At 34.5% G+C, this 16037-nt stretch overlaps 1 protein-coding gene across 1 annotated transcript; it reads left to right on the forward strand.

The window, feature by feature from the left end:
- The first annotated feature begins 12245 nt into the window (after positions 1–12245).
- LOC149839687 (ABC transporter G family member 2-like) lies at positions 12246–14084 on the forward strand. The gene is made up of 3 exons (XM_090004912.1): positions 12246–12368; positions 12625–12681; positions 13246–14084. Exons 1-3 carry the CDS (start codon positions 12246–12248, stop codon positions 14032–14034), a joined length of 969 nt encoding a protein of 322 aa, XP_089861038.1. The 3' UTR covers positions 14035–14084.
- The last annotated feature ends 1953 nt before the right edge of the window (positions 14085–16037 follow it).

Raw genomic sequence — 16037 nt, forward strand, 5'->3', positions numbered from 1 at the left:
TATTTCTAAAAACTACCTAATTGTAAACTTAATTCTAATTACAAGTTAAAACTATGTATTATTTACCTACAACTACCTAAATGCATTAGAAAGAGGTGCTTTTCTGAAAAAAATATAGAAAACTCTTTGGATCACGTGGGTTTATGGATATTTACGGTTTGGGTCCAGTCCAAGATCCAAATTAAAGCTCTTGGGTCAGAACTGGATCCAGTCTACCTTGAAAACTGACCCAAAACCCTAAAAATGTATTATTTTCCTCAATTTAACTCTGATTTGAGTGAAATTCGAACTGCGACCTCTTTGTATCTAAATACATCAAAACATGGGTTATAAACCTTAAAAACACATAAAAATGCATGAATTTTATAAAGAAATGATATGCATTTCATGCATCATCAATGAATATAATCAAGGCCATATTTGATTATCCATAGATTTCATTAAAAATTTATGCAAGGCTATATAAAATATCCAATATCTCCCATTTGGCTTAAACAATTTTTTAAAAAAAGCATAATTTCACATACATGTGAAAAAACATGTGCCAATTAATATAGTCAATAAAGTTGTAATCAATACTTTAACACTAAAAGAAATTAGGGCAACTTGTCCTTCATAAATCTAATTAATAAATAATGGAATCTCATATGTTTTGATATGCAATCACAAATTTTCATAAATACCACATTGCCGATTCACAAATTTATTAGAAAAAAATTACAAAATCTTGTTGTCCATTGAGGCACGTGCCCAACTTTATTGTTGCAATAAAGAACATGCACCTGCAAGTTTCAAACTTGTGACATTCTTTAAACTTGATGATATTCACATATTTTTCTTATCAAAGCAAATCCCACATGAATCATCATAAAAAAATGATGCATACAAATATATCCCATATTCATACCAATCATGTGGTTCTCAATCCATGCAATAGATTATTTCATAATTTCAAGAATGCATGATTTTTTATTCTTATAGTGGATAAAACAATATTACATTTTGCAAGGATATGTGCCTTGACTATACAAAATATATATAATAAAAAAATTGAATGACTTATCTCAATAACTTTACCATTGTTATTTATATAGCCATATAAGAAAAGATTTTAGGTCTTATATACAAAATATATGACATGATATCTTTAATGCATTAGAACTTTATTGCAGTCAAATGCTATGACTATACATTACTTGAATATCAATTGATGAGATCTACTGACTAACCGTACTCACTAACATTAAAAAAAATGATATAACATGTGACATTGACATATGAAACTTATGTTTGCAGTTATCTTTCCTCTTGATTTTCTACCTTATCTCATCACTAAGATTACAACTTTTATTGTTAATGCATTATGAGAATTTCAAAATTGTCATGCCATATTTATTCCATCCCAACTCAAGTAGCTTCTTTGGGATAAAAAAATTAAAAATTTTAACACAAGGAAATAATAATCTTTATCAAAGTTTTTATAAAAGTAAGTAATAATTTAAAAACAATTCTTTTGTCTCATTAGTAGAACTCAAATGACCAATTACAATGCATCTAATTAAAGAGAAAATATATGATATTACTTGCACTAACTTTGTGGTATATACAATATTTATATAGGTTCATATAATAATCCACAAAAAACAAAAGCGCTACAAAAATTTATATACCAATGTTTGTTTTATCCAAAAGAATTAAGTTGCATACCTTGTGTGCTTGTTGAATAGTTTCAACAACTATTAGTTATAATATATAAATAAATATATATATATATATATATATATATATATATATATATATATATATATTAATTACCTTAAAAAAATAGTTTCAATATGCATTGTATAGAATTTGAGATCATTGAATGATAAAATTTAAGAAAAAATAAAATTTATTCTCGAAGAATGTCTCATCATAATTATTGGCTTAATTAACGAGTTTACTTATATTTGTCAATGTAATAATTACTTTTATGTTTTAACACATATAAGCCAAAATACATCCTTTTAACATATTAAATACTCATATATGATTCTGTTGATATGATTGCAAACATCTTTCATTGCATCAACTACTCTTTGTTATTAAGTAAAAAATATAGACTAACAAACTCTTATTTAAGTTTAAGAATAGCCATAAAAATAACTTGTAGATCAATATAAGCTCTCATTATCTCAAGTACATATTATTAATCATGCAACTAAACATTTTATAGAATTGTATATGCAAATTCTTACTAAAACATAGATAGCTCTAAATTCAAATAATTCATTATATTCTACATAATAAACTTGTAAAATTTATAAACCTCTTATTTTTTTCTTGAAATTATATCAAATATAATCACGACATCTATAAACGTTCAAAAATTTTAACATGAGGTTTTTATAATTTTATAATTTAAGAGAAAGTACTAGTGCATATTTTTATATGCAAGAAATTATTTCAAATTTTGAGATAAATAAAATTATCTAAATTATCTCATCATCTTGATAAGAAGTTGGATTGAAACATGATAAAAATATAAATAATTGAGGATCTTGTTACTATATAACACAATTTAATTTATCATATTATCATATTCACATAAAAAACTGCACTAACAAACTTTCATATAATATAATCATTTGATGATTTATAACTAACCAACATGATTCTTAGTGATATACAAATTTAATATTGTAAATTTGCAATATTTAATATTTGAGTTATTTATTTCTCAAATAAATATATTAATTTATTATTCGAGACAAGATCCATTTTTATCTCATCATACATATGTAGAAACACCAATGAGGGTTATAAAAAAAGAAACTAAGAAACCAAATTTACATAAAGATCATTTTTTAATTCCAAAATATCTAATAAGATAAAAAGGAGAAACAAAATCAAGTAAGAGTATAAATAATTAATTATTAAGTTTGATCTAAATAAATAATTGATTTGTATATTTATAAGGCATCATAACATATAAAGTATAATTGAATGATGAAAAATCTATTTTGACAATTATCTAATTTACTTTATATAAAATTTTCATTGGTGTTGATCCAATTGCAATTGCTACTAAATGGATAATCTCAGAGTATCTTATTTGTGCACAATATAAATACAAAACAATTTTTATCAATAATTAAACTAGTTGATAAATAATTTATTTTAGGAATAGATCATAAAGACATATGCATAGTTATATTATATTATCCATTTGTATAATGAAAAAGAACATATAACACAAACCCAATCAATAATAATAATAATCTACATGTTTATTACTGAATTGTTATAGTTAATGCAAAAGTCAATAATATCTTTATAAATGCATCATTTGACAAAATAGAGTAAAATAACATAGACCTCATGTTCTACGATTTAATGGAATGCAAAAATAAATAAATCATTACCTTGGTAGTTGTTTAAAACAATGACTCCTTCACTTAGAGAAAACTGCAAAAAAGACTCACACCGAAGCTTGTTTGTAATCAAAATAACTCTTTATGCAAATGACACTCCTTGTATTTGCAGAATTCTCTACAAATTGTAACTCTTGGAAACATATATAAACAAGTCACAAGTCTCTTATAAGGGCCGTGAAGCCTAGGGCAATGTGGGAAGAAGAGGACCGAATCTTGACTCACTTTTCAGGGTTTTTGCTTTGAGGACAAGGCGAGTTTAAACCCTAGTTCATCCAAGAGGAAGACCCGATTCCCACAATCCAAACGCAAATCTGCCCAGAAGCATAGCTACACAGGGATTGGAGGACATCACATTCTTCTGGATTCCTATTTCTTGGACTCTATTTCTCTTTTAGACTCTCTACTTTCTTAAGACTCTAAATTCTTTTTAGACGGTGAGATAGCCTACACTATATGTGTTTGTTCTTGCTTTATTCTTTAATGAAGTTTAGTGAGTGAAATCTCTATTCTTCATTCTTGCTTGTGATTTTCCAATTTTTGAGGGTTCAATATTCTTCCTCCAGACACCCCTACCCTGTGCAGGATGCTAGCCATTAGGGAACAATTTTCTCCCTCCCTGCTGTCGTCGTACCTCCTAGGACTCTTGCCCAGGCCTCCCTCACGTCTGGGTATGTCAGAAATGACCCTCCTTGAAGTTGGGTCCTGACAATCACATGAGGGAGAGCTGATTAAGTGCAACAAAAGACATGGACAGCCCACTCCCCAAATGTGGGAAAGGGGTCGAACTTGGGTAGTATTTTTTATTTTTTATATTATGCTTTTGGTAAGTTTTAGATTTAGTTAGGGAGGAACTCTAGTCAGTCCAACTGACCTCCTGAATATTTTAGTTTTGACAGTCAGTTAGGTCTTATTTTGACAGTTAGAGAGTGTATGTATTTCATGGTTTGAATTTTACTTTTTGGATTGTAGTTGAACCCAAACCCATGCCAAGCACTATAAATAGTGGCACGGGGTTCCCTTGTTTTGTTTTTATCCACTGAATTATGAAATAGAACTTATAACTTGCTTCCTCCTCTCTTTTCTCTCTAACGTACCTAACCCCGGCATCATCTTTTATTCTGTTCTTTCTCCTAGGCTAGGCTTGATGACCCAGCCCCAATTGGTTCAGGTCGTCCCTCAGCCAGGCTTACCACTGAGTGACATCTGTCTGATGTGAACACGGAAATCTGCATCTGTGTATAAGCAATGTAACCAGAACTGGTATAAGCACTTCACAACTTCTCATGGACAATTTTGATCATGTGATGAGCAAATAAGGGTATGTGCATCCTTAAACATTGTGTTTCCCATATCAGCATAAATCTACAACAGCTGGGAATCTTTAGCCAGCCAAACTGAAGCTGAATCGATCAGATCTTTATGTGAAATTTCAAGACAGGGTAAGACCGCTGCTACTCGAGAAGATTGTTGGATGCAGTAACATCCAAGTGCAAAGTTTATAAATAATTTATCCAACTACAATAGTTTAAATGTTTTTTTTACTTACAAATCCACTATACAGATCTAATTTCCTGTGGTTATAGCATCCATATCGATCAATATAACAACAAGAGTAATCCATCAAACTCTGAAATGGACATGTGCCATTTCATGGGATAGAGTCACAATTTTTTTTGGGGTGCATTGACGTTGCACCATTAAATTCTTTCTAATGGTTTAAACAAAAAAAAAATGGAGAAACCAACAAAGAAACTAATTAATAGGAAAAAGTCTTTTTTTGAGGTAGTTAATATGAAAAAGTAAGGTGGCTGCTATCTTAATTATTAATAAGATATTCTGCTGTTCAAAGAAGGTGTGATAAAAGGTGCCTGCCTAACTCCCTAATACTACACGTTGATTCTTATCACTACCACCATCGTCATCCTTTGAACCTACGACTAGATATTTATTTTTTTTTTTGTGAAAGAAAATTATAGGACTAGGTTTCAGAAGATATGGGAAAGTTCTACGTTCTGATTGACATGTAATATTTTTTAATTATTATTTAACCGATTCAGAACTATTCACTTGAGTATGGGGCCGAATTCACCTGAAAATCGTTGGCCAAACGATACAGGGTAGATACCGATACTGACAACATTGTGTATGAACGTTTTTCATGTGAAAATCGTGGGGCCCACATGATGGAACGTTTGTTCGGCCCATCTAAGAGCGAACCCTTCGGGTGCAATGTGATTGCACTAAAAAAAAAAACGTTCACTTTTAGGCTTTGGTTCAGGCTGACCTTTTGGTTGGTTACTATTGACTCCAACATTTACGACTACGGCTCCATATAATTGGCTTCTTGGTGCTTTTTAAAAAAAAAAAAAGGGCAAGCTGGGGTTAGGCGGACCCTTACCAGAACAACAGATGCCCCATGTGGCAGATGGATTCGATACTGGGCATTCAGCTTCACACAGGACCCCGCTTACCACATGGGATACCACCTCGGTGGTGGCTTCTTGTTGCTCTTCCATTCAACTATTGAGCCCACATGCTCATGGGCTTGGGCTAGTCGTGTCACGTGTGGTTTCGGTATTGTCTGTCCACCAACACAGGCAAAAATGGCTGGTTTGGTCCATTATAACTAGTTATTCTGTCTCTGTTGTTCCACAGTGGGCCGGTGAGTATACGGGGCCATCATCGGGACACCAGAGTCTCGACTCCAAGCAATTTCTGGGACAAAATGGGAACATGTTTTGCAAGCAGGAATAAGTGAGGCTTGTTTGAGTCTCACTCAGTGCCGGCTGGCCTCTTTGAGATTTGAGGCCACAAACTTTAGCACGAGGAAGGTCTCATGCAGTCACGTATAGCGCTCGTTCACTTGGGGCACGTTTGTTACATGCACTAGTGTGGAAAGACGTTTTGTGTGAAACGCATCAAGACAAAGGGCGAAGTGGGGCAGGGGTGCAATATGGAAAACGTTGCCTATATCACCGATATTTAGGGCTTATAGATAAAGTAAAACATGACTTACAAGGTCCAATCAAATTCTAAACAATGCATTTAATCAAATAACTAATAAACATGGTTGTTGTTATTATGAACGCCAAAAAAATAGAAAAGGAAAACGATTTGATCAATTTTCAAGAAAATTGGTGAAAGACTGATTCTATTCAAATCGACCAATATATACCTGAGATGATTGATATGGAAAAGTTGGATTCGTAATTTTTAAAGAGTTTTTTTTTTTTAAATATAATTTTGTGTGTTGTAATTGTTTCTTGGAAAAGGATGAGTTTTTTTTTTTACAAGAAAAGGGAGTTTCGTCTTTCCTTTTAGCTTTCAACTCAACACCACATTGAACGTGAACACATTTTATTACCGTACAGTATAGAAGCACATAGGGCACACTGTTTGGGTTAAGGAGTGCACTTTCACCTTGGCCTGAAGCCCTTGTTGAGAATTTTTGGGTCAGAGTGACCCACCCTGGCTACTACGTGGCTCCGCCCCTGGTAATGAGAGAATCTATATACTTTTATACATGATCTATATGATATGTTATTTTAAATATGTAAATAAAATCTTCATGACCAATTCAATGTTCTAAATTAGTATATAAGATCATAAATAATCAATAAAAATATCTAAGCATGTCTAGATGAATCAAATTACATGCAATTAAAAAAAATATAATTATAATAAAAAATCATCGACATGATTTTAGTTAAGATCAGAAATAAGATCAAGTATATTTATATGACCAAGCAAATCTGCCAAAACAAAAGTTGTTTGATTGTCATATAATTTTAGAGATAAAAAAGGAGGAATTTGATTTTGGTTAAAAAAGACATAATTTAGACAATTGAACAAGCTTTCAAACACATTAAAAGTTATTGAATTCTGATATAAAGTTGCAAAGTTATAGTTTTTGCAAGCTAACTATGTGAAGTACTATATGAGTTCGTGTTAGAATCTGACCCAAATATATGTATAGGATTCAAGAACAAATTTGAATAAATAATATACATAAATTAATAATAATATCAATAGAAAGATAAAGAAATAACATATCTTTCACTAGCTAAAGCGCTTAAATATATGTTGATTGAAAAATAAATAAAGAAATAATGATTGGGGCTACATCAACTTATTTTAACTTGAACCACAATCAAAAGATAATCGAATTCAAACTTTTGTCTACCCTAGGTTTAGGAGTATGCTGAATGGGGCAAACTTAGGCTTACCTCTTGGCTAGATGGAACAAGGCTACCTAGAAAGATTTCTCAATTGCTCTTCATTAGAGTGAGACCCGCTATTTATGGAGTATGGGGGCTTCAGTCTCCCATTAGGAAAAAGAGTATTGGTTGATGCCAACCTCCAACTACACTTTCCCAAAATGTGGGAAAGGGGTCCAACTTAGGTAGTATTTTTTATTTTTTAAATTATGCTTTTAGTAAGTTTTAGATTTAGTTAGGATCTAGTTAAGGTGAAACTCCAGTCAATCCAATTGACCTCCTTCCTATTCTAGTTTTGATAATCAGTTGGGTCTTATTTTGGCAGTAAGAGAGTGTATATGTTTCATAGTTTGAATTTTACTTTTTGGATTGGAGTTGAACCCAAACCCTTGCCAAGCACTATAAATAGTGGCATGGGTCCCTTTGTTTTGTTTTTATGCACTGAATTATGAAATAAAACTTATAACTTGCTTTCTCCTCTCTTTTCCTCTCTCTCTCTCTCTAGCTATATATATATATATATATATATGATGTCCCTACCCCTTGATGTCATCTTTTATTCCGTTCTTTCTCCTAGGCCAGGGTTGAGGACCCAGTCCCAGTTGGTTCTGTCGTCCCACAGCTAGGCTTGCCACTGAGTGACATTTGTTTGATGTGAACACGCAAATTTGCATCCGTGTATAAGCAATGTAACCAGAACTAGTATAAGCACTTCACAACTTCTCACAGACAATTTGATCATGTGACGAGCAAATAAGGGTATGTGCATCCTGAGCTTAAATATTGTGTTTCCCATATCAGCCTAAATCTACCATAGCTGGGAATCTTCAGCCAAACTGAAGTTGAATCGATCAGATCTTTCTGTGAAATTTCATGACTGGGTAAGAGTGCTACCTAAGGAGATTGTTGGATGCAGTAACATCCAAGTACAGCGTTTATAAATAATTTATCCAACTACAATAATTTAAATGTTCTTTTACTCACAAATCCACAATACAGATCTATTTTTCAGTAATACATCAAACTCTGAAATGGACATGTGCCATTTCATGGGATAGGGTCAATTTTTTTTGGGGTGCAATGACGTTGCACCACTAAATTCTTTCTAATGGTTTAAACAAAAAAAAAATGAAGAAACCAACAAAGAAACTAATTAATAGGAAAAACTCTTTTTTTGAGGTAGTTAATATGAAAAAGTAAGGTGGCTGCTATCTTAATTATTAATAAGATATTCTGCTGTTCAAAGAAGGTGTGATAAAGGTGCCTGCCTAACTCCCTAATACTACACGCTGATTCTTATCAATACCACCAGATTTTTTTTTTTGAAAGAAAATTATAGGACTAGGTTTCAGAAGATATGGGAAAGTTCCACGTTCGTTCTGATTGACATGTAATATTTTTTAATTATTTTTTAACCGATTCAGAAATATTCACTTGATTCACTTGAGTATCGGGCCGAATTCACCTGAAAATCGTTGGCCAAACGATACAGGGCAGATACCGATACTGACAACATTGTGTATGAACGTTTTTCATGTGAAAAATCGTGGGGCCCACATGATGGAAAGTTTGTTCGGCCCATCTAAGAGAGAACCCTTCAGGCGCAATGTGATTGCACTAAAAAAAAAAAGATGGGATAGGTATCCGTGGGATGGTGGGAAACTGACCATTTTCATATGGGAAAACAGGCCTTCTTTCCACGATTTGGGGTGAAACAAACGTGCCCTTAATTATTGATATTAAGGGCTTCTTGTTGCTCTTCCATTCAGCTATTGAGCCCACATGCTCATGGGCTTGGGCTAGTCGTGTCACTTGTGGGCTCGGTCTTTTCTGTCCACCAACACAGGCAAAAATGGCTTGTTTGGTCCATTATAACCAGTTATTCCGTCTCTGCTGCTGTTTAGTTGTTCCACAGTGGGTGAGTATATGGGGCCGTTTTCGGTACACCAGAGTCCGGACCCCAAGCAATTTCTGGGACAAAATGGGGACATGTTTTGCAAGCAAGTATATAAGTGAGGCTTGTTTGAGTCTCACTCAGTGCCGGCTGGCCTCTTTGAGATTTGAGGCCACAAACTAGGGCCTCCTATTTTAGAGGGGCCTCCAAATTTTGGAGTGCACTTAGGATAGACACCGACTCCTTAAACCCCATTCGCTTCCTCTCACTTAATTTTCGCCCAACACAGCCCTCCGACCTCCCCCCTCACAAACAAAACCGACGTCAGCCTTCCCACCCTCTATTTATTTCACACAGCTTGTGAAACACTTGTAAAAATTTTGACAACTATTTTAATAAATAAAGATAATGTTTATGTCTCATTTAATAATTTTTATTCATTCAATTATGCATTAGGATTAGAATTAATTGAGTATATTAATTTAAAGGTTTATCTCAATTGAATGATAATTTTAACTAGAATTATATTGAGATTTGAAATTAACTCGGAGTTAAATTCATGCAAATTAGAATTTAAATGAATTTTGATTTGGATTTAATTACAAATGAATTTGAAATTATATCTGAATTAGGTTTAAAAACCATTTGGATTAGGTATGAAATCCAAGATTTAAAATAAATCTAAAATTCAAATTGAAAATTAGGAAATTTATTAAATTCACTAAAACCTAATTAATTAACTATTTAAGTAAGTTTATTAAATTCACAAAAATAATGTCATTTTGATAGTATTAATTAGCCGTCTTGATTTAAGCATAGATAAATCTTGATTTAGGTATATCATAAGTCCTATTCTAAGTTTTTTTTCTTTTCTTATTGAATCTAGAGTAGTTTAGGATTAGATTTGGTTCAGGCCGTAGCAAGTTTTAAGTTTTTGATTTGCCATCGTTTTGTTTTGATCCATTAGCTAATGTTTTTTGTTTTTTTCGCCGATATGCATCATTTTTCCTAGAATAGCCTAAATTAATTTCTGTTTAGTTTTTTTTTTTTTTGTTAGACAAGCAGTTAGTTTTATTCCAGAATTCATTTTGTTTAGATTAAACGGTAGTTGTGTGATTTCTAGAATCTTTGTTTTAAATGTAGCCGATTTTGGCTGTTTGCATTAACCGCATAGTTCTGTGTGAATAGCTAGTGACATCATGTTTTACATTTATCAGTTAAATAATAGTTCAGAAAATTTTATTTTCAGGTAGAAATAGTTGCTTTATACAATTATCGTTTTTCTTAGTGTCTTCATTCAAATTGCACCTCATACTGCCTCCTATTTTATGAGAAAAGTGACAATTATTTTAATGAGATATTAACGTGTTTTTACTTTAGACCATTTTTTAAAATGTCAAAGGAACCGACATTTTTGAACCACTGAACGCTTGGCTTGCATTTTGGGAGCTCCATTATAAAGATTTTCCTTTTTATATACCACTAAACTCTTGGCTTTGAATCGTAAGCCACGGTTGATAAACACCTGAATAAGTAATATTTACCATGCATTTTTATATTATTGATTAAAAAATTAAAAACGAAATCTCGTCCTCGTGTTCTATTTTCTGAAAACTTTTTTTATTTGAGACTCGAACTGGCGTCGCCTGTATTCTTTTGTGACAGGAAGGGGAGGTGTAGGGCCCCTCTCTTAATGGAGGGGCGGCTACTGCATGGCTTGGAGCTGAGCACGTGTTCTGCCCGATAATTGGATCTGGTCTCTTTCAAGAAAATGAATAAAACATGACCAAGTCATCTTTGAGCGATAATTGTCATATATATATCTTGTTCTTGAAAATTTGTGGACGGGAAAATTTTCACATTGTTTTCAACAGTCTAGTTTTTTGGGGAAAACATTGAGAATGTATACATATCAAGATATTTTCAGTAATAAATTCACTATATTTTTCAAAATCTAATGAATATCTGCTTGACTAGGCTATCCATCGGCCCAGCCCTTTCTATACAACCAGCACTAGCAGCTTCTTCTTCTCCCTCCACAATTTTATTTACTGTTTTCAAATGGGTAGCTTTCACAACACAAATGGAAGTTTCAAGCCATTAGTGTTGGGAAACTATGTTTTGATGATATATGATAAATATGATATACTTTCATGATGTGTATATATGATGCATGATAAATACATGATATGCTTTCATGAGATATGATAAATATGATATGCTTTCATATGTGAAACTGAATATGTTATATTATGACTGGATATGATGTGCTATGTATTTAACGAGTATTTGATGCAAGGTTATTTCACTTAAGAAGAGTGAAGACAACTTGATCAAGTACAACTATTTGATGCAATCATACTACTTTGAAGAAAAAGCTTGAGCACGTGTTCTGCCCGATAATTGGATCTGATCTCTTTCAAGAAAATGAATAAAACATGACTAAGTCATCTTTGTGCGATAATTGTCATATATATATCTTGTTCTTGAAAATTTGTGGACGGGAAAATTTTCACATTGTTTTCAACAGTCTAGTTTTTTGGGGAAAACATTGAAAATGTATACATATCAAGATATTTTCGGTAATAAATTCACTATATTTTTCAAAATCTAATGAATATCTGCTTGACTAGGCTATCCTTCGCCCCCAGCCCTTTCTATACAACCAGCACTGGCAGCTTCTTCTTCTTCCTCCACAATTTTATTTACTGTTTTCAAATGGGCAGCTTTCACAACACAAATGAAAGTTTCAAGCCATTAGATGCAGAGAAATTCCGAGAACAAGCACGACAGATCGTGGATTTTATTGCAAACTATTACAAGGAGATTGAGAGCTATCCTGTGTGTAGCCAAGTTGAACCCGGCTACCTCCGCAGACGCTTGCCGGCGTCCTTAGCCTAATAAACTAATAGTTACTTTTGTACATGTTTGTTCACGTCCCATATATGAATGTTACAAGTATGATTGTGGAATATATGTCCTTTTGTATTTACAATACTTGGGATTAGGCGAACCAAAAAATGAGGGTTGAACTTGCAGCAATGAAAGCTGATAAAAAGTTTAAATCAGATAATGCACTTGTGCTTGTGGATGAAAGCTGATGAAGGAGACCATTGCACTTGTGGCAATGAAAGTTGATGAAGAGTTCTATCATGTATATGCATTTGTTTATGAATGAATTGTATGTATAATAGGGAATGAATTTATTTGATTCTTGTTTTAGAGGAAAAGAAATTGTATATATAACAAGAAATGAAGTTGTTTGATTCTTGTTTTTTAGTAAAATGAATTGTTTGTATAATAGATGATTGATTTCTTTACATGTTGTGTGTGTAATATGTGATTGTTTTATTTATAGAATAAATTATGTATATAATAGGGAATGAAGTAGTTTGATCTTGTTTTTCGTTTGATATGTATTTGAGAATGTAACAGGTAATTGCTTTGTTTATGAGAATGAACTGTGTATAATGTATATATAACAGAGAATGAACATGAGTTTCGCAAGGTATATGTGAATTTCACAACCGGTGATGTTTTGCATCAAAAAGGAATTTCGCAAGGTACATTCAAATGTTAGTTTATTTTTTTTAATCATAAAGGGATTTCGTAAGGTACGTGCAAAAATTTGTGAAAGTACAATATTGCAAAAAAAATTATTATCATCGAACGGGTATTGCTAAATTTCTTTTTTCTGGTGAAATTTCTTATTTGCTAGAAACATTCACGAGAGATTTGCCATAAAAATAGTTGGAAGGGGCTAAAATTTGAGATTTGCAAAAACAGAGCATTTGGATGCAAAAAAGTAGTTGAGAAACGAAGCATCATGAGGGAGACCTCCTACAACGCCTACCGCCGCTCCTCTTACGTCCTATCCAACGCCATCGCCACCACCCCTCCCTTGGTCCTCCTCTCCCTCGCCTTCGCGGTCATCACCTTCTGGTCCGTGGGGCTCGCCGGCGGCGCCGAGGCCTTTTTCTATTTCTTCTTCATAACATTCGCCTCCTTCTGGGCCGGCAGCGGGTTCGTCACCTTCATCTCCGGCGTAATCTCCCACGTCATGCTGGGCTACACTGTGGTGGTAGCCGTCCTAGCCTACTTTCTCCTCTTCAGCGGTTTCTTCATCAACCGGGATCGGATCCCGCCCTACTGGATATGGTTCCACTACCTCTCTCTGGTGAAGTATCCCTACGAGGGGGTACTGCAGAACGAGTTCAACCACCCGTCCAGGTGCTTCTCGACGGGGGCACAAATGTTTGATAACACGCCGCTGAAGGGACTGAGCGACGACATGAAGGCCGGGTTGCTCAAGGCACTCAATGGGTCGCTGGGTTTGAACGTGACGATGACGACGTGCGTGACGAAGGGGTCGGACATACTCAAGGACCAGAGCATCACGCAATTGAGCAAGTGGGACTGCTTCTGGGTAACCGTGGCATGGGGGTTCTTGTTCAGGCTCATGTTCTACGTCGCCTTGTTGCTTGGTAGCAAAAACAAGCGTAAGTGAGGAGCAGTGGAGCCCGCCCGATGCTAGTGGTGGTGGTGTTTAATTTTTTCATTTTTTAAATTTTTTTCATTTTTTCAAAGATAATTTTGGGTTTTTTCTTTTTTTATAATTTGAATTGTGTTGGGTTGGCGGGTGGAAGAAATGACACAAAATGTCTATGATCTTGATCTGCCCATTTCTTTATTAGTTTTGCAGCTTTGTGTAGAAATGCCTTTGTTAATTCCGTCTGATCAGTTCTTGACAAAGTTATATACAAAAAATGTCCTTCCTCGACCTTGGAAAGCGATAGAGTGTGATGTCTGAGACTGTTGTCCTGTCACAATCTCGAATGTAGTATGTCCCGACGATTCACTCTTTTGAAGATTGTAACACTATTGAGCGATAGCCAATAAATTCGTCCAATTTTTTTTATTTGTACTTACAAAGTACCTAAAATATTCTTCTAGCATCTAATTAATACGTTCAGTCTGACCGTCTGTCTGCTTGTGAAAACTGGTAGAAAAGTGTACTTCTGATCTTAGTAACTGAAAGACTTCTCTCCAAAATTTACCTGTGAACCGGGCATCCCGATCGCTGATAATGCTCTATGAAACGCCCCAATATTTTACGACATGATTTACAAAGAGTTGAGCTGTATCTTCTGCTGAACAATTGTTAGAACCAGGTACAAAAGTCACGTATTTTGAGAATCTATCAACTACAACAAAGATGATATTGTGCCCCTCAACTTTTGGCAGACTGACCACAAAATCCATAGAAATGCTCTCCCAAGGTCGGCTTGGGACGGGAAGAGGCTCTAATAGACCTGCAGTCTTCTGATTATTGGCAAATCAAACAAGTACGTACGTAACCATCTACGTCATCACGCATTTGAAGCCAGTAATAAACTCGCTCCATCAATGCCAATGTCCTTTCTTGCCCCGAATGTCCTGCCCAGAGAGAGTCATGACACTCCTTCAATATCTCCTGACGTAAGCATCCCCATCAGAGTACATATACTCGATTCCCAATTGTTATCAGCAATCCTTCTTGTTCCCAAAATCGTCTTGTCTTAATTCCTTCTTTTACCAAAGAGAAAAGATGTGCCATGGGGTCTTCTCGTAAGCTTTCTCGAATTATGTTGAGAGGGTTGCTCCGTGGTTCAGTACTCCCACTTTTATCTCTAATCAAAGCCGCCAATCCAACCTTCCTGCTCAATTCATCTGCTACTACATTGGACCTTTCCGGCTTGTACTCTAGAATCGTATCAAATTCAGCTAAGAACTCTTGTCACCGAGCTTGTTTAGGACTGAGCTTTTTCTGTGTTTGAAAATAGCTCACGGCAACATTGTCAGTGTAGACAACAAATATCGATCACATTAAGTAATGCCTCCACGTGCGTAAGCAATGCACGATGGCAGTCATTTTTCTTTCGTGGACTGTGTATCGTCGTTCAACGCTATTCAGATTTTGACTCTCGAAGGTGATTGGATGACCCTCTTGCATCAATACACCTCCAATGGCAAAGTCTGACGCATCTGCATATACTTCAAATGTTTTTGTTGGTTTGGTAGTTGTAAGTCTGGTTCTTTTGTCATGGCATTCTTAAGAGTCTTGAATGCCTTCTGACATTCCTTTTGCCAATCTCAACTTCTGTCCTTCCTCAGCAACTCTGTTAGAGGTACCGCAATGGTTGAATATCCCTCAACAAGCCGACGGTAGTAATTTGCTAGGCCCAAAAAGGACCGTAGCTCAAGAACCTTGGTTGGGATTTCCCAATCCTGAATTGCTTTTACCTTCTGACTATCCATCCTTAGATAGACCTTTCCAACCACATGACCCAAAAAATTGATTTCTTCTTGGCCAAACATACACTTCTCTCTTTTCCTTTAGAATCTGAAATACCATGCGCAAATGTCGCATATGTTCCTCCATGTTTCGACTATAAACAACAATATCATCCAAATACACGACACCAAAATGGTCAAGATATGGATAGAATATCTGGTTTATCAGTATAGAGA

This window comes from Nuphar pumila, chromosome 4 (genome assembly GCF_984573655.1).
Source record: "Nuphar pumila chromosome 4, dmNupPumi1.hap1.1, whole genome shotgun sequence".
Classification (NCBI taxonomy): Eukaryota; Viridiplantae; Streptophyta; class Magnoliopsida; order Nymphaeales; family Nymphaeaceae; genus Nuphar; species Nuphar pumila.